Source organism: Epargyreus clarus, unplaced genomic scaffold (assembly GCF_041222505.1).
Source record: "Epargyreus clarus isolate Ecla_fem2 unplaced genomic scaffold, WU_Ecla_fem_2.2 ptg000023l, whole genome shotgun sequence".
Classification (NCBI taxonomy): domain Eukaryota; kingdom Metazoa; phylum Arthropoda; class Insecta; order Lepidoptera; family Hesperiidae; genus Epargyreus; species Epargyreus clarus.
The window spans coordinates 5,085,662-5,106,815 of record NW_027332230.1 but is presented as its reverse complement, the minus strand read 5'-3'; the positions used below and the strand labels follow the sequence as shown (position 1 = coordinate 5,106,815).

Genomic DNA, 21,154 nt, shown 5'->3' with positions numbered 1-21,154 from the left:
CCTTCATTTCGCATTCATTTTATCCTCTGAAATCATTTCAGGCTGTATCGCCTGAAATCATTTCAAGCGATTTACAAAAAATAGCAGAGTACTATAATCTTTACATGCGTACTTGTAACGTAATTTTTCGTACAAGGACACCCGAATCTCAGTGCTGACTCATATATCACATGTTGCACGGCGGTCTGTCACCAACGTTCAGGATATATTATACGTGCACGTGATTGATGGGCGGTATATTAAATAAACCGTCCCGATATTACGTTTCAAACATATCATTTTCTATTACACAGTCAAGATTGATTGATACATTCAAAGCTGTAGCTTCAAATTCTTATTCGTGTCATTATTTTTAACGAACTGAAAAATCGATTGCATGACTTGTTACATGTGGAGACTTAAAATTTAATATCAGTGACTTTCAAACTATTTCATCTTTCCAATATTTACATCCCTCAAAGGATAATAGTAAGTTTAACAGAAATGACGAAATGAATAAAATTTTCAAATAAGAATTATAAAGTACAAAGACAACATATTCCGTAAAGCGTTACGTACAGGTCTATTTATACATACAAAATAATAAAATTATACTCCATCCAACCTTACAAAAAATAGACAAACAGGTAAGAGGAAGCCTGAGCGATGGCTCTATTAAAGTATTCCAGGAGATAGTTTCCCTAAAGAACTCAAACAAATGCTCGACTAATGATAAACTTGTGATATGTAAGGTTGCGTCCCACAGTGAAGTCAGAAAACAAAGAAATATTTCACTCGTGTAATGGATTGAAGTGAGCTTCAAACTTTTCACATTCAGCAAGTTTTGGAACAAATTTATCTCTGGAGAAGCGAGCGCAAATACATCAAACTTGAAGCAATTTCAGACACTTGTTTCATGAGAGCGTTTACAAGTCGTTCAAATTAATCCTATGTAGTTAAGAGTAACATTTGCGACATTTGGATAATAAATAATTGTTGTACCTACCTGCTATAAATTTATCGCCCACTCGATCATAACTTCCGATGCGGGTTTAGAGCAGTTTCAGAAAATTATAAATTAAACTTTATAGTATAGTTTTCTTGTTGTGTATTTAGGATTCAAAACTATGGACGTTCAAATGACTGTTCATTTGATAAGTTCCAAGAGTATTGTTTAAGTATATATTACCTAAAATGTATTACGAAGCAAGCTAAAATATTTGTCCTTTCTTACTTACTTAATAAGATGTAAATCCGAAAAATATATTAGGCAAACAAAAACACGACACGACAGAAAGCTATTTTTCGTTGGCATCTCCAAAATCCAACCGTATATTAAAGGATTTTACACTTACAGCCAGTTTTTAGCTCTAACAAGGTTGGTTAGACATAAAACTTTCGCGACACAAAGTTGTTAAGAAACGAAGTCGGATAGTTGATCCCGAGGTGTCGCGGTCTGGTGTTGTTTAATAGCAAAGTTTTGATTTATCGCTTCGCCTTAAATCACGGTTACAATCCCTCTAATGACTTCAATCAATTCATCCACTCTAACTTATTAGTTAGGGAAAGAAAAGCTTATTTGAGATGTAACATCAGATAGGAATATCTAATCCTATCTGGGGTTTATTACAGGAGTCCATGGGCGGCAGTAGCCACTTATCATCAGATGGACTGCATGCTCGTCTGCTACTCCTATATAATATAAAAAAGTTTAATGCGCATTCTAATATATTCCACATGAACCCAAATGTTATCAAAAGCAAAATAAGTTACGATAGTGTTGTTTCCTTAAGTATGTAACTTAGAAATGTGTTTTTTAGGTAAAACTGTATTCCGGCTTATTTCCTCGTTATACTCCGTCCTTATTTAAATATTAGTATTGATATTTTTTAATATTATAGTAGTAGCAATGCTGCAGCTAATGGTAAACATGTCAGGTAGATATATTTTGGTGCCACTAGGTTCAAACCGTAAATGGATGATTTATAGAGAGACGATAAAAACATATCGCTTAATATGTCGATATTGAAATCCCTTTGATCTCTAATCCGATTAATCAGTCTCGAATCATGCTACACTGTTTCAGTAATAGATTCAATCAAATTACACATTTCAGTTTGATCGTAAATTATAAGAGGCCTAGTGATGAGTTATTATTCAAAATATTCATTGTAATCAAGGGCAACTTGAGTGTCCTATTAATTACGTAGAAATTAATTGGACCAAACTTCTTTTGTGAACTAACTGTATCAACAAGTTTTCCAATTTTTATAACGCTTTTATTATTGTTTTGTTTCAAAAGTTTTAACTAGGCCAATTTACGACAAGTACGCTTACAATTTTCTATACAACTTGTAAGTAATTTATTCTTGATTTTTTAATTATAAACAAGCATAGAGTTTTTATAATAGAACGGTAGACCAATATGTAACCATTAAAAGTAACCATATAAGTACAAAACGCGCAATAGCCCACCAGGCGAATGCAATTCAGCCCGCAGCAGGTTTTAGACCGCGGCAATATTTAATTTGGAAGACGTTCCTGGGCGGCAAAATTGCATTCACGTCTGGGACGGCAAAATTGCATTCACGTCTGGGACGGCAATTATAACGGGTGGGTTAATGTATTTTAGTTTTTAGGTAAATTTAAATTATAGCTAGAAATATGCCATTGCAAATCTGGATTGCATACTATTTGCATTGACTGTTACTTGTTTGACGACAAGCGACAACAATTTACTTAATGAGGCAAATGATATTTATAGATATAGCTTTCCATAGATGTTATTTTTGTTGTTTTAGAACCCCTGTGTCATGTATAGTTAAAGCTAAATCTCCGTCGGAAGCCGATTTGCACATAATCGATGGTCTGAAATACAAAACAATGAATATTTCTCACCAACTAAAATAAGCATCATGTATACTGTTACCGACCAAGCTTATCGTAATATTAAATTAATTATCTCATTAACTCAAATGGTTTTTGATCAGCGCTGATAAATCAATCAGTCAACCGGAAAATATTTATTTATACATGCATTATAACAAAAACAACGGATCTACCACAATGTATCAAATTTCAGTTTATTTAAAGAGAAAATGCAACCAATTTTACACTCCAATGCGATATAAGACAAACAGGATCATTTAAATTTGCAACGCCGTAGTAGTCCGATTACTGACTCCAATAAGCAAATTGCATTGCAGTGAATTGCCATTGTCCATCGTAAGGTGGCATTTGGATTTACGCTTCATACCCTCTCTTTGGTAGATACACCATGCATTGTCGGGATGTGGGGTAGGTCTTCGCGTACTGGACGTTGTTCCAAGCTATCGATGCAGTCACAATACTATGAGGTATAACTTGTCAACTGTGTTCCGTATATGATTATTTTCGCGCTTGATTTATTGATATAACAAGTAAGATTAAAACAAGTTTGTATACCAGGGGTAAAGATGACAGAACCTGTGGTTCGATACTTACTTTCTGTTCACAAGCTACTGTGTTTTCGTTTGAAGGCTGTTTTTCTACGTAATTTCTAAGTAAAATTCAAGTAGCGAACGGGCACGTAATTTATGAGATGGTAATTATGTACTTACTGCTGCATATGCCTCTAACGGACTAGAACAGGCGTTCTCTCTGAAGCCGATTAAAGCGGGTTTGCTGCGCCAGAAATATAAAGTCCTGTTACGGTCACATCTTCACGATCTATAACGAAGCATTGATACCCTGAACTGAACACAACAGCGCTACTGATGTTAAAATGCATATGACGCAATATTACCACAATTTTTTTAATTCTACGAATGAATTTACTCTAGCCTTGTATACCATGTCACACAAGTCTAGAACAAACGGCACTAAACCCTACAAATATTCGATCACAACGGCAGCGAGTTTAAACAAACCCGGCGGCACCTGAGAGCCATCGCTCGGCGCGAGGGTCTGTTTATTCGGTGCTTAAACCTTGTTCCTCATCAATCACCCGGGTCCCCAGTTTTTCAGGGCTATCGCTCCCATAGGAATGGTGTTGCCAAATACCAGATTTAGGCGGAAGTCTACATTTTTAGGAATATTTTTTGAACTGCAATGTATTAATTAAGTGGTATGGTATTACCATTTAATTAATATCGATAAGATTGCTAAAAGCATTATTAATTATGACTGGTACATGCCTCAACAGTAGTAATATTAGGAAAAACGAAAAGTAAACGAAGATTTGTATGACTGCGAAAAACGGCAGATTATTGTAGAAATCTTAAATTTTGGTGAATAACTGAATACGCTCTCGATCGCTTTTAATAAACCTACGTTTCATCCATTTTGTAAATAAAAAGTTTACGTAAACAGCGTTACAGAATTTTTAAAGACTTCTAACTCATAATCAACTTAGAAGCACGCAAACTCTAATTCGAACCTCCTCAATTTGCCTCATTGGTCTGGCAACACTCAGCAGGATGTTTGCATTCGATGCCTCTGCCGAACCGCGCTCAAAAAACTCTTGTATGAATCCACTATCCACGGGGACCAGAATTGGTTTATTTCTTTTTGTTTTCAACCAGCATATGCCCGCGCAATCCACTGTTTTTTGTCCTATTTTCCAACTTCTTCGTATAGTTCATGTTATTTCAAAACCATGTATATTTTTGCGAAATTCAACTAGCTTTTTGAGTGATTGAAGACAGAACATCTCTTTATTGTGCAGATAACATGGGTTAGAGTAACTTGATTAAAGAGATTTAAAATAAAAAATGTACCTACGGGCTACCTGTAATAAAAATGTATCATACATAATTTAAGATTATTATTACCTACCTTACATAAAAAAAAAAACAATTAAATAATATTAACATTATTATCATAAGATATAACTTTACACCTAAAAAGATATTGAAATCTAATAGCTTAAAATTAAAGGCAAAAGACACAGTCGTTAAATATAATAAATAGGAAGGAAAGATCAAATAAAGATGAAACTGACAGCGTAAATTTTTTATCTTTGTTATTAATAACATGAAATATTATTAACCTCTCAGGTTCTTTATAAATACCTTTTATTAGCTACCAACAACACAAAACTCCTAATTAGCCGAACAGAAAAGGTAGGCTAGTAATATTTTTCTCTTAAATAACCCAATTCATATAACGAAGTGGTCTGATTGATTTCTCGGAAGGTACGTGAATCGAAAGCACTTAAAAAGACTTAATACCTTTATCCTGTTCTTCTCGAATCGTCTCCAAAGGGAAATAATTAGCACGGCTCAATGAAACTGTTGGACGTATTAACCTCAAAGGGCCTAAAAGCCGTCGCTCGTTACGCTTACTGAAAAACGAGTTAGAAAAAAGAAAGCGAAACGCAAGAGTAAACCGAAAAAAGGTCATTACTTTCGGAAAAGAAAAGCACGATTTAGTGAAGAAATTAGAAGGAAAAATGCATTGTCCTATTTTATTGTTAGGTATTATGAGTCCAAGTTATTTCAAATTAATTATCATTTCATTGAACCATTTCATAGTTATGTCATTACAATTGTAAATCAAATTGATTGAAAATAACATAAGTCATAACGTATTATGAAACAAAATTATATTAATACTCCTGAGATGTGCTGTACGAAGTCGTCGCACGTATAGACTGTAAATATTTTTTAATATTATAATTAAAACATTCAATACCTTTTCATCTTTTGGATAAATTTCCAAAAATGTTTAAATACGTTTAAGTAATTCTTTCCTAACCACACTGCTAGTCATTTTGATAGTGATTGCTTCAATACTCATCACCTTAGAAAATATTTTTCAACTGACACCCACATATTTTCTTAATGAGTGTCTATATTATAAATGAACCATTGTCCAAACAATTCTACTTTCAGTAGCTTAGGCTCTGCCATTATTAGTCAGTGGGTGAATGACCTTTCGATTTTAAAAATGAAATATACATAAAATAAGTGATAAGATAAAAATACGTTTTGTCTGGAATATTTTAACAATTAAAATGTTTAATGTTTTTTTCTGATTACATTACATTAGCATTTTCTGGTTTCGATGTGTTAATTTATAATGTGATAAGGGTTTTAAATAAATAGCCGAAACATGAAAAGTAATAAGCCTGAGGCTGATTTTGATGGCGATTCAATTAATTGTACATATTCACATCTAATTTGACTTTACTTGTAATTTCGATTTTTGTATTTGATCAAAATGTAACGTATAAAAAAATAAGTGTCAATGAAACTTTTGTGACATTTTTTTTTTTAATTTTTCCTTCCAAAAATAAAAACAACAGCTCAGTTTTTGTGTTAAACAAATTGAAAAACACAAAGGCATTTATTTTGTTTCGTAAATTTAGAAACGTGGCTATTGTAAAAATTGGCTATTTGTAAACATTTCTAACACGAGAGCGATTTTTCCGAATCGAAGCCCTGATTCACGATAACATACAAAATGTTTGTATCGGCAAAAAAACTTAGGAGTACATGTTACGTATCATTGTGCTACTGTTTAGATAATATAGATATTCATATACCTACCATCATACCACCACAGATAGTTACGAAATATAAGGCGTTAAGCTTACATATATAATTATTATGTATCCATAGTAGTTACGCATAAATCGGCATAAATAGTGTAAAGATCCTATTGGTGTTCAGCTGTTGAAATCGATAAATTAGACATTGAATTCAAATTACTGAGAAGGCTTAATATATAAATACATTTCATAAATCGTCTAACCCACATTATTATATTTATGGATTAGGCAAAGAATGCCTAAAGGATGTTCACTACTTAGTCTTTGATAAATACATTATTATCTGCGTACTAGTTCGCAGAATTAGATAAAATTATTAAGCAATAGGTAAAAGTTGAGTTAAGACCACAATAAATAGTACTTGATTTATTTGATCAGGAGCAATAATATGATTTTAATTGAATTATGGTAGGGAGAAAAACACGTTTCTTGCAGTATATTCGCTGCGTTCTTTCAATTTGATGTTTCATCATCAATCATTTGTAACACATCAGAAAAAGATTAATTTATGTATATTATATACAGTTTTAATTAATCCGTCTTTATTATGTGTAAAAAAATAGACAGTTGAAAACTATATTCAATATTGTAAAATGTTAACATTTATTTCTACCAAGTTATAACAACAATTAAACATGATCCCAATTGGTAAATACCGCTATCTGATATTAAACTTCCAGATATTACCACGCGGCATACAATATTAAGTAAAGAAGAAATTCGAATTATTCGAACCGTACTCAGTCAGCGCTCGGCTCCCGTCCATCCCGACCGCGACCCAAATGTCGTCATCTACGCTCACTTGCCTCTCGCTAGTAAACTGTGAGCATGCGCCCCGGCTCAAGATCGGTCTCTTAGTCAACTCGTATTAATCATCATCAATTTCAATTAATTGTCTACGCTGGGTGTCTTCTGTAATAAAATTAATCCGATTTTTCAAATAGCGTCATTTAAGTCTATTTGTACAAATCAATGTAAAAGCTTATCTCTGTACAAATAAAAACATCGTTTTTCCAACACGTACACAATATAATTTAATTACAAGCAACCAAAATATACAATTTTTACCTTTCCCAATTCGTACAACAGGAATGACAATATTTATTTATATGTGATATTTATTTATATGTTATTTATATGTGATAAACTCGAGTGTAACTGAGCTAAGTACTAAGCTAGGCGACGTTGAAAATAGGGTTTCAGTTCTTGAACAACGGGCGTCTGATGCGCAGAAGTCCTCGCCTATCTCCAAAGTAGAAGAGTCATTGTCCGAATTAACATGTCGGATTAATGATCGGGACCAAGAACTGCTCCTTAATGATATTGAAATATCTGGTGTTCCCGAAGGAAGAGGAGAAAATCAAATGCATATTGTCACATTGCTGGCGAGTAAACTCGGCGTTACTTTGGATGAGCGGGACGTGGTGAGTGCGACGCGTACGGGCGCAATCCGTGATCTTACACCGGACGCTGATAAGCCCAGCAAACCTCGTCATATTATTTTGCGTCTCGCTCGGCGTTCCGTTCGCGATAATTTGTTAAAAGCGGCACGCGTGCGCCGCGGGGCCGACACCGCTGGACTGGACATAGGAAAGGAGCCGCGTAGATTTTATTTTAACGAACGCCTAACTCGCGCTAATAAGCAACTGTTTTATGAGGCTCGTGAGGCAGGTCGTCGAAAGGGATGGCGATACGTGTGGACACGGGATGGCCGTATTTTTGCTCGTCGCGATGGTGACACACCGCGACTCCGTATTCGCACTGCATTGGACATTGTTAAGATTTTTGGGACATAAGTTGTTGGAGTTTGTACTCATTTAAATTAGTTTTTTATGTTCCATTTATTGTTGATATAAACAAATTTTCAAAGCTTATTTATTTTATCTTAATACATACATACGTACAACGTACTGAAGTCTTGCTTACTAGTGTTTGTTATAGAATGCAATACCCTGATATGTGTCTCGGGATATATTACATGGTTAATATTTTAATATCTATAGACTGTCTTACGTGGATTGTTGATATTTCGTGTATGCGGTCCCATATATTACTTCCTTTTCTGTTTTGTATGTACATAGATCAGTGTTGCAGCATAAAGTGCACAATAAATATATCACTTGCAATTGCGCTGTTTATAAGTTTATTTATATCGCATATTGTCGATATTTGGTATGTATTTGTTGCAAGGTATATGCAGTTTATTTATTTAATCTCATTGCAAAAATGCTGTCGAAAATTATTTATTACTAATTTCATACAATTTTTTATTCGCCGTGGTGCTGTCTTTATTACGAATAATAATCAATATAACAATGATTAACTTAAATAAGTTTAAAATTGGTTTTCTAAATCCCGGCTCCCTCGGTACCCGACACGATGAGTTCTCTGTAGCAATGAAGCAGCACGATGTGGATATCATGGCCATCAACGAGACCTGGCTTCGAGCAGGTGAGGAGGGACGTGCGCCTTTTATATCGGGTTATCGGTTGCGACATATCCCTCGGCCAGCCGAAATTCGTACCCGTGGTGGCGGAATAGGATTTTATCTGCGGCATGACTTACGTACGCGCACTCTCCAGCATCCTATTTGTCCCACGGTGGAGCAAATGTGGTTATGCTTAAAAGTTAATGGTAAATCGCTTCTTGTTGGTACCGCCTACAGACCACCATGGTTATGCGCACAAATATTCCTCGATGCGCTCAGTGAGTCACTATCCAGTTTTAGAGGGTACGATTATGTGGTCTTACTGGGTGACTTTAACATTAATATTCTAAACAATTATAATGTAGGTACCAAAATGTTATATGAATTTCTTAGGTGTAATAATTTAACACAGTATGTTGAGGAACCGACACATTTCACCGACAGTAGTGAGACACTTATTGACGTCGTATGCGCCGATGCACCAGTATCAAGTATACAGGTGGACCATATTAAAGATTTGAGTAGCCATGCTATAATTATTTGTGAACTTGACTTCCCTAAGCTCCGTCCATTGTCTAAATGGGTTGTGCACAGACCATTAAAGGATATCGATATGACTCTTTTTGAAGAAACTTTAAAAAATATTAACTGGATCTCTATTTCGTCTTTGCAGGATGTAAACGATATAGTTCGATCTTTTAATGGTGTGGTTTTGGATATATATAATTTATACGCTCCCCTGAAAAAAGTTTGTATTAAGGAGAATAACTATCCCTGGGTCACATATAACATCAGATGTATGATGAGGAAACGCAACCAGGCTCAAATTCGAGCCCGCAAGACCAAGTTAGACGTTCACAGATTGCATTATAAAGAATTGAAAGCTGTAGTTAACGCCGCTTTGGTCTCTGAAAAGAGGGCTTACTTTAAATTTTATATAAATTCTAAAACTAAACAACCTAGAACAATGTGGAAGCACATTAAGCAACACGTGGTAGTAAAAAATAAAGACACTTCTCTTCCTATCCATCTTAATGATGCGGATGCGATAAACGATCATTTTCTCAATGTCCCTGGAAACACCACCGTTCCTTTAGCCAATCTAACATTTTATGAATTTCATCGTTTCACTAACGCCTCGTTCGAATTTACAACAATTTCAGAACATGACGTGGGAATGTTTTTAAATACCTTGCAATCCAACGCGACAGGATATGACGGTATCTCTCTTGACATGATACGGTTACTACTTCCAGACTGCCTCCCAACCATAACAAACTTAATAAATAAGTCTTTTGAGACGAGTACCTACCCTGATTTATGGAAAATAGCTGTCGTAAAGCCTATATCAAAAGTGACGAACCCGGATGGGATGTCCGACTTGCGGCCTATCAGTATTCTGCCGTGCCTGTCTAAAATAATGGAAAAGGTAGCGTATAATCAGTTATTTAACTATTTTGAATGTAACAACATTTTCCCTATGTATCAATCTGGTTTTAGAAGGCATCGTGGTACCTCAACCGCCTTGATTGATGTGGTAGACAATATTATCACGTCGCAGGCCAATGGAGAGAGCACTATATTGACTTTGCTTGATTTCTCGCGCGCCTTCGAAACCTTAAATGTGTCTCTTTTGCTCTCAAAGTTAGCATATTATGGCGTCGGAACAAAAGCTATTAAATGGTTTGACTCGTATTTTACCTGTCGCCTGCAACAAGTAGAAACACAAGAGGGTTCTACCGGAAGGACTACTACTTCCTCTTGTCGACATGTTGGTCGGGGTGTTCCACAGGGTTCTATTTTGGGTCCACTACTTTTTATATTATACAGTGCAGATATCGTAAATGCAATAAAACATTGTAGGTATCATTTATACGCGGACGATCTGCAAATCTACATTTCATTTAAGCCTTGTGATTTAAGTATAGCTGTGGCCAAACTAAACTCTGATTTAGAGCGCATATGTTTATGGTCTGAGCATAATACTTTAGTTCTGAACCCAAATAAAAGCAAATACATGATTCTTGGTACACCGTCCCAAATACGTAAAGTTACCGCCAAAATACTCCCAATCGTCCTAAATGGGCAGCCGATCGACAGAGTATTAGAAGCGCGTAACCTTGGCGTATTGATGGACGAGAACCTGCGTTTTGAAAGGCATGTCATAGATATTGCTCGTAACTGCTTCTATCGATTAAAAGTCTTATACCGCATTCGTGACTATCTCAGTGTTACATTGCGTATTTATCTTTGTGATAGTCTCATTCTATCAAAGTTTAATTATGCCGATACACTTCTCGAACCGCGTTTATTAGCTCGCTCCAAAAAAGTAATACAGCGTGTTCAAAATGCCTGTGCAAGGTTCTGTTTCAATATTCCACCGCGTGCCCACGTTACTCCTTTCTTAAATAGCGCAAATATATTGAAGATGGACTTCCGTAGGCGCTTACACTTCGCCACTTTACTATTCGGTATTGTAAAGAAAGAGGAGCCTAAATACCTGTTTGACAAGTTGAAATGGGCAAGAGATTATAATCCGACGCATAGTTCTAGGTCCACCTGTAGGCCGCTACTATATCCGTATAGCTCCTCGGCTGCTTTTAGAGGAAGTTTCAAATACAGCGCCACGAAATGCTGGAACAATCTGCCTCCGCCTCTTCGTAGCCTAAAAACAACAATAATCTCATTCAATAAAAATTACAAACTGTTCTTATTAGATGAACAAAAATTGAGTGGTTAAGTAGATCAACCAAGTGCCACTATGCTTGGAACTTTGTATATACGTATACCCGAAGATAAAATTAACATAATGTATTAATTTATTACATCTAACAATTTAGCATATCCTAGGATTATTATTAAACATTACTCACCACAATTACATATTTCATAAATCGCATACATATCTTAATACATTACAATTTATATTACAATTGTAGTTATTTAATTATACTATTAATTTTACGTATATTTAGGGTAGATAAAGGTATATATCTCGTTAAAGTAATTTGCAATACGTTTATTAATTATTATTAAATAACCTGTTGATCTACTTACCTATTCTGTGTTGCTAATGAGTGGTTGGCGTTGTTCCTAAACTCCTGATTTCCAGCGGCTGGGTAACCGACGGTAATCTGTTCAATTGTAGGTTATACTTTATTATTCGCGCATAGCATGTTCCAGCATCCTTCCTTACGCTTCGGCACCTTAAAAATTAAACTACATATAATACAAGGTTAAATTAAATACTCTAATAGAACGTAGATAACAGATATACTAACTTTTCGTTTAACATACTCGTTCTTACACGTAATCGTTATTTTCTTAATATTAGTTCACTTTTGTAACACAAAACGGCACTTATTGAGCATCACAATGTTTATAGTAGGTTAATATAAAATTAATAAAAAAAATAGGGTAGAAGAATTTTTTCTTTTTTTCTCCCCTTTTTCAACACTTGGCACGATGTATACTGCACAGCCTTCCGAGCAACGTTCGCATACGGTCCGGGCTGAAAATCAGTTGCCGAGATCCAATCTCGGTTTTTTTTCTGAGCTCCGGAACCTTTTTCACAGACTTTAGCTGCAACACTCGATTATGTATTTTGTTTGTTTTTATTTTTTAATTTACTTTATTATTTTCAGTTTTTTTTTTCTATATTTTGTGTAATTTTATTTCTTAAGAAAATTTAGTCAATAAGTTCATAATTAAGTTTGTGTTTCCATTTGTGTATTTTTGGATTTCATTGTTTATTGTGTGTTATAATTTGTTGTTGTTGCTTAAGTTCTTGAAATAAATAATCTATCTATCTATCTATCTATCTATCTATCTATTTTGCCGCCAGCTAATATTGGCGGGACGCATGCGCGATCTCAAAACGACCCGCAGTAAAACGACTGGTCACGTGACTCGACGCGGCATTCGCTCGCCGCCCCTCGGTAGTTGTCGGCGAACTCGCCGGTTGAGCGGGTGTGGTGCCCGTGCATGATTTCGAAATATCACACAGATGTCAAATTAAGCGATTTCGTAAAAAAAAAATGTGACATGTGCTCCTCCGTGACGTAAACATTCATAAAAATATTGCGTTTTGTAGTTCTGTATTGCTATTTGGGTGCATAAGACGCGTTTATTCTTTAAATTGTGAAGCTAAACTCGGGTCCCGAGTCGTGGCCGTGTTTTCGCTGGCTAAACATTCCAGGTGTCGCGGGATTATACGATGGCATTTGTCAGAGGACGATTAGGTTGAATCATGTGGAGTGCGAGGTAGGAGTTTCTGGAGTAGGATCTCAATGTGATGAACGATGGACCGAGTGAGTGGCGTGTGTCGGTTCGGTGGAGTGGTGTCGGCGGTGAGAACTCGCACCGGCAGAAGCAGAAGGCGGCTGGCGACGACGAGCCAGCCTCCGGAAGAGATGCCAGAAGCACCTCGCAGCGGCCTCGGTGCCATCCTCGTGCTGGCCTGCATTCTAGTCTACCATAACTGCTTGTACTGTGGCTTCGTGTTCGACGACATCAGTGCTATCAAAGATAATAGAGACTTAAGACCGCAGACTCCAATATCGAATATCTTCCTCAACGACTTTTGGGGAACTCCTATTCACAAGGTAAAGTATATCCAATTCAGATACACCACTTCTACATTCTCGAGTGTTACAATTTTAATTATCAGTTCAGATAAAGGAAAACTTGTATACAAAACATTTTTTGACTACATGACATAAATTCGCACGAACTTTTAACAGGTCCTTTTCGCGTATCTTGGTATAAATTACAAAATGAGAATTCTTAATAAGTTTCTATTATTTTGATACATTCTTTAACATTTCTATGTCTGAATCTTATAGGATTTAGCAATAATAATTTATCATAATCAATTGCTGCATAGTGATGTTGAATATTTCTACACTATCGGAGATATCACATTAGGTTTATTTAATTGATATAAAATAAAATTAAAAACTGAATTAAGCACGGAATTGTTCATATCTTAAAGATTTATTTTACTTGATAAAAGGAGCAATATCGTCTACAACAATATTTACCTTAGCAGTAAAAGTTTTTATTTCTCAACCCCATCAAGTAATAAAAGAAAGATAAGCTATCGCGCTTGGTTTAATTCTAACACCATATTTCCACCGCGTCGGTACGAAGACGAAATTGCTTACCGTAAAAATCAAAATTAGCATAACATTACAACTCCAATACGACAAAGCTCTGTTTATTTGGAGGCTGAATTACTGCGACACATTACCTCTGTGTCGATGATATAAATCAACCATTTACATGTTCCGCAGGTAAACACGTAATTTATGGATGTGATCATCGTGAATGTTTCATGTCACTCACATCAAAGGCAAAAACTATTTCACAGATTGCCCACTCATTTGCGTTGTCATTTATCTAATAAGATTCCGCAAAATACGAATATTTATTACGTGGCTTATCTCAAACAAACCCATTTAAAATATTGCGGTTAACCATCATCACCAACAAAACACTTCCATTTGAAACACGGAATATTATCCCAAGGGAAGTTAGCTGGCTTGTGCGAATGTGCCTTCATAAATCAAAGCAATAATTGTGCTTGTAGGGGATGTTTTGTTCCAAAAATTGAACCCATACACACCCCTTTTGATGACCGTGACTAATTCAACCCATTCCACCCCTTGCTAAATGCGTGTAATTGACATATCCCCATATTAATGTCTACCGTAATCACTGGATACGACACCATAGAGACATGAAGATATTATACCCCTGAGGGGTTTCAACTGTTCTGTTTGGTATATAACGGAAAGTATAAGCCGAATAATCCCTCATTCCTTCTTCCATTCAAATATATTCCGCCTAAAGCGTTAAATGGAAGCGAGGGTGGTGGGTAAAGTTCACAAATTACTTCTTCGTCTCTTGTTTGATGTGATCTTATAAATTATGGCAAAAATAATTCGAGACAAACAAACCAAAATCCAGCCAGAGGCTTGAATGGCAAAATTCCTTGATGAAATTAGACGCATCATGTTATGCTACGAATTTTGGAATTTATTAGTATTTGTAAGAAAATCGAGATATAACGGATAAATACATCTAGAGAAATATGTACATGGGTAATTTTTATACTAAGTTTATGAATGAGCTCTACAAGAAATGAATGAAAAAAAACATGACTGAAGCTTTTGATATTGTAATAAATCTAAAAAATATATTCTGAACATCGTACGCACGTGTACGTTTTGAATGAAAATAGAATGAAAGGAATATCCCTACATTTGTTATGGTTATGGCGTATCGTATCAATGGCTTTATTTAAATGGTTGTTTCACTTGTATCAAATTCATACGTGTCAACATAAATAACCTTGTTCCTACAAAATTCACTTCATTCATTCCTTTTACTCTGCGCTTTTGCCTTTAGAGTAGTGTAATGAAATGAAAAGTGTATTGAACAGTATTGGATAAATTTATATTTATATCTAATTATTATTATATTAAATATTTATTATTAATTATAAAGTATTTAGACGATATACGCAACGTAATTGTAGATAATGGATACCATTTTAAGACAGCGCAAACCGAGATCTTTCAATATCAAAATCTTTGTTTCTTTCTTACTAATATCTAAAGTATACTCGGCAATAAAAAAATATACTCTGTTATTTTATTTTACAACTGAATTGGTTTAGGAATTCAAACAGTTATGTACATAAAGATTCAACGTCAATTCAATTCCTAGAGATAGAATTTGTAATATTTCGATCATTTTTTTTTCGTAGATTTAAGAGATTGATTACAAATTAATATCGAGCATAAATATATCGCATATGTATTTTGTTTGGATCTATATTTATTATTGCAAAAACAGTGAATTGGCGGTGTTCTTGGCTGAAAGTGCGTATCAATTTGGAAGTTTAATTTTTAATTTAACTATTAAGTACGTAACTCGATTATTTTTAAAGTTATTTAAAGAATAACGTTGCTCTATGTCTATTTTTTGTATTTTCAGAAATTGAAAGTAAGTAAAAATGTCCGGTCTCGAATCTCCAAATATTCTATTCGAAATAAAACAAGGAATGGCCCTTCATTAATAGTAATTTCTTTGTGCGAAGTTATATATGTGCTGATATTGGTTTGAATTGCTAAACAATCATTATGCTGATAACATAGCATAATATTAGATACAAATTAGAATCTTTGGATTATTTAATATAAAGTTATGTTATTAAGAATTTTTAAATGACGTTATTGCATTTAAAAGAACTTGATAATTAAACGATATTTTATTATTCTTCCCTAAATTGGCTTTTTTTACAATATATTATGATTCGTTACGGCTATCTTTAACAACAAAATGTAGTGCACGTAAAATAATTGAAAAATTGTTAAAATGTATGTATTTTTACCCGACTGCCAAGGAAGGGTTATGTTTTTCGCGCGTATCTTGTATGTTTGTCTTTCTTTATTTGATCCAATCTAAAAAACGGATGGATGAATTTCAACAGTTAAGGTGTCATTATATTTGTCTCAATGACCCGAGTGTCCTTAGATAGGTGTTAGTAAAAAAAAATCAAAATGGCGGATTTTTAGCGCGAAATAGTAACACATTTAAAAAAAAAAGTTAACCGAACCTATCGAGTAGGGTATCAAATGAAAGGAAATTAAACGGAGATTATAAAAACATATTTGTATATATATAAAATAGCACGGTGACTGACTGACTGACTAACTAAATGACTTTTTCGTTTTTCAAAAATCAACGTACACCCTAAACCAAGGACCTTACAGTTCTGAAATTTTGCACATAGGTTCCCTATATAGCGTGAATAAGTACTAAGAAAGGCCTTTTGGAAATTCCACCCTTAAGAGGGTTAAATAGGGGAAAAGAGTTTTTTTGAAATCCTTTAATTTTGAAGCAACTACTATAAAATTTTGTATTTGGCTTTCTGGATAGGAACAAGGACACACCTATCTATCCCCTTCCGAAAAATCAACCCCGTAGAGGGTAAAATAAGGCTTAAAAGTTAATTTGAACAACCGTCAATTTTGAAGCAAACACTATAAAATGTACCAGGCATGTTCGATAAAAATAACGAAATTCTACCCCTAACGAGGTAATATAATCACCGGATAGATCTTTTATAGATCATAAATTGTGTTTTTTTTTGCGAAATAACACGTTTTATAAAAATACCAAACCTATCGAGTAGGGTATCAAAACAAAGGAAATACTCATAGGTTATTTATATAGCGTAATTTTGCACTACGAGGATAAAATAGGATAATATTGTTTGAACATCTTTTGATTTTGAAGCAGATACCTACTATGAAACTTTGTATTTAAAAATAATGAAACTCCTATTTCACCGTTTTTGGAAATTCTACTTCAGCCTGTTTAGTGCAGTCGGGTTTTTGATTTTTTAATTAAATTACTTGTTTAAACCTTAGTTTGAAATTGAATCAATTATAATTTATTTTCTATAGCTAAATGTTTAACATTTACCGAAGAATTTATAATCATAGATTTAAGGAAGCGGGGTATTTTTTTTTTATAATATTTCTGAAATTATGAAAACTACCATCAAAATTATTTCTAGCTCTATAGAACTATAGGTAGTTCGCCTTTATCATGGTCTGATGATTTTGAGAGCCAGATTTTTGAAAATATTAATTTCATAAATTAATTCCATTTTACCGATTCAAAGGGTTGATATAAATAATTCTAATATACATATGTTTATGAAAATGCTTTTATAAAAAAAACATTGAAGCCTCTTTAAAAATAAATATTTAGTGTCATTCTAATAAATACTTCCGTATTAACATTACATATTAAAAAGCGAGCAATAAATATTTTAAAATGAATTCCCGCTTCGCAAAAATCGCAATCCACAGCGCGGGTGGACACGGGGCTAAGTATTTAGATAAGAGATTAGGGCCGCTTCACACGTCGGCTTAGTAGGAGCTGATAAACATTTTATAACAAACCATTTATACTGCAAACAAGGGACTTTGTAACTTTCGCTCTATGTGAATTTTTACATGAGAATAATTGGAAAAGTATTTTTTCTTTTTTTACCTTCTAAAGAGAGTTCATGGAAATTGTATATTGAAAATAAAATCCAAATATGGAATGAGTTTTACTGCCACATATATTTCTGTATTGATCAGCTCTGTTTGTGCAGCTGTGTTTATAATTGAAGGGACGATTATATAGGGCTATTGCATTTGTATAGGTATTACAAGATTTTAAAAATCTGAATTTGTAAATGGAAATACAGTGACAAAACAAAATACAATGTATGAGCGTAAATAGCAGAAACAGTAGCCTAATTTTTGCGAATGTGTCTTTAAATTACTTAAAAATTAAGATTATAAATTTTAACTTGTATGCTAAAAAGCTCAACTCTAAACTGGTCAACATTAAAATGAAAATTAAAAACGTGAACATTAAAATTGCAAAAATAAAATTAAAATGGCGCATGTAGCAAATAAAAATAAATTCGCGCTTGGAAATGATCCACAAGCAGGGGACTAAGTATTTAGATAAGAGCTTAGGGGCGCTTCACACGTCGGCTTAGTCGGGGTGATTAACATTTTATAACAAACGAGGGATATTTTATACCCGAGATGCACCTTTACATTTTTGCCACATAATTTTGATCAAATTAATTTTCCCGGCTTTTTATTTTTGTGGATGCGGCTTAGCGTTGATTCCATTAGAGGTTTAAGCCCTTTGAGCCCTAATTGTTTGAAAATTCAACAATACATTATTTCGCTTTCATTCACAGCCACGCAAAAGGATTTCCTGTGTAGTAGGTATGGACCCACACTGGGACAAAAACCCAGACCCATAACAGAAATATAAATTCGTTATTTAAATATCTACCTGACCGGGGTGCGAACCTGGAACCTTCATCAGACCGATATGGTAACCGTTCCGCAACACGGGTTGTCATACAACAATATAATGCTTAAATGAACAAGAAGTTCCTGAAAGTCATCAGTTGAATGAAAATCATCCTGTATCTAATTTCTGTAGATACGTATATTCTGTATACTTACGAGTATACCAACACATCGACTTAATCAAGGCGATTAACATTTTATTCCCCACAAGCAAGTGGTTTGGACCTGCGTAGTAAATTTCCCTTTATAAATTTGCGTCTCTTTTATCTCTTAGAATTTTAAGTTTATTTCAAATGTAATTCTATTGTTTAAGAATGGTGTACACTATTGTTCTATTGTGTGTGTACAACTTGACTGCTTAATGCTGGCTTTGAAATATTTTTGAACAATACTTTGTGCGCTCTAATTAGTGATTACAACTACAACCAAGACTTATATAGAGGAATGAAATAAAGTTTTCAACTATTTTTCGATGCCTACGACTACAATTTGTCCCATAGTTTGCTTACGATAGATCGGTTTTTGACAATTTCATCGTACTATGTCTAATTGCTAAATGTCAAATTTAGTTCCTTAATTAGCAGAATATTCGATAAATAGATTAATTTTTGGCTATATTTAGTGTCATTCTTACTTTACTGCTATGTCTGTGATATCATTCTTACTTTACTCTTACAGCTGTCATCGGGTTTTTCATTATTAGTCATCAATTATGTCAAAGAAACAATGTATCTATAGTTATTTAAACAAAAAATTAAAGTAAAGCTATTACGAACTAAGTCTTGGTTACCTATCTTAGTCCGTGAGCCTATACCTCAATATACCTGAGCTAGTATCTTAAGAGTAATCAAAATCAACACTACCCGATAAATGCAGACAAGGGTGAGATAACAGCATCAAAAGCAACTTTGAAGGTGGTAGAACCCTCTGAGGTTCGACTCCGGCGGCATCAACGCCACACCTATTTCTGCCTCATAACAGCAGTGTTAAACGCTGCTGTGTTCTGGTTTGAAGGATGTGGTAAGGGAAACATACTTTTCTGAGGCGTTCCAGCTTAGTCCCCAGGAGTAGCGGCGGATCTGTCGTCGACCTCAGGAAGGAATATCTAATCCTATCTGGGGTTGATTACAGACGTCCATGGGCGGCAGTAGCCACTTATCATCAGGTGAACTGCACACTCGTCTCCTATATTATAAAAATAAAAAACTCCGGTCCAGTCTATACGAGTTTAACTCAAAATCGCAGCGTTAGTCGCTTGCATCCATCAATGTCAACTGAACAAGTTTTTCGTTGCATTCCCGTTGAAACGTTACTTCACTATTTTTGTTAGTACTTTCAACCAGTGTAATTTTGAATATTGGCTTTCGAAACTGTTATTTATCACTCAAATGTCAACAGTCTTGTTGCCAGTTTGCTCCCGAAAGCGTTTCATTTCCACTCGCTCCATTTTTATCTAGTTTCATGTTTGTTCTATCAATGTATTTACATCATACGTGTACAATGGCGTTTGAATTTGAAAAAGCCTCTGACAAAAATATATTTTTAAACTGAATTGGTGTTAAAAATAGTTTTATCTTTGGAATGATTTAAAAATTGCTGATTTTGCCACATAATTTTGATCAAATTAATTTTCCCGGCTTTTTATTTTTGTGGATGCGGCTTAGCGTTGATTCCATTAGAGGTTTAAGCCCTTTGAGCCCTAATTGTTTGAAAATTCAACAATACATTATTTCGGTTTCTACATTCACAGCCACGCAAAAGGATTTCTTGTGTCGTGGGTATGGACCCACACTGGGACAAAAACCCAGACCCATAACAGAAATATAAATTCGTTATTTAAATATCTACCTGACCGGGGTGCGAACCTGGAACCTTCATCAGACCGATATGGTGACCGTTCCGCAACACGGGTTGTCATACAACAATATAATGCTTAAATAAACAAGAAGTTAAAATAAAATCATCCTGTATCTAATTTCTGTAGATACGTATATTCTGTATACTTACGAGTATACGAAATTCCTGTAGCTTTGTAAATTACTTAACACATCGACTTAATCAAGGCGATTAACATTTTATTCCCCACAAGCAAGTGGTTTGGACCGCCGTAAATTTCGCTTTATAAATTTGCGTCTCTTTTATCTCTTAGAATTTTAAATTTATTTCAAATTTAATTCTATTGTTAAAGAATGGTGTACACTACACTATTGTTCTATTGTGTGTGTACAACTTGACTGCTTAATGATGGCTTTGAAATATTTTTGAACAATACTTTGTGCGCTCTAATTAGTGATTACAACTACAACGAAGACT

General features: G+C 34.5%; 1 protein-coding gene across 1 annotated transcript in view; it reads left to right on the top strand.

Annotated features, from left to right (window-relative positions):
* The first annotated feature begins 12,856 nt into the window (after positions 1-12,856).
* Positions 12,857-21,154, top strand: part of Tmtc3 (Transmembrane O-mannosyltransferase targeting cadherins 3) — a 217,841-nt gene continuing 209,543 nt past the window's right edge. Inside the window, exon 1 of the mRNA XM_073086069.1 lies at positions 12,857-13,543. Coding sequence (XP_072942170.1) covers positions 13,241-13,543 — 303 coding nt within the window. The 5' untranslated portion in view covers positions 12,857-13,240. The remainder of the gene's footprint in view (positions 13,544-21,154) is intronic.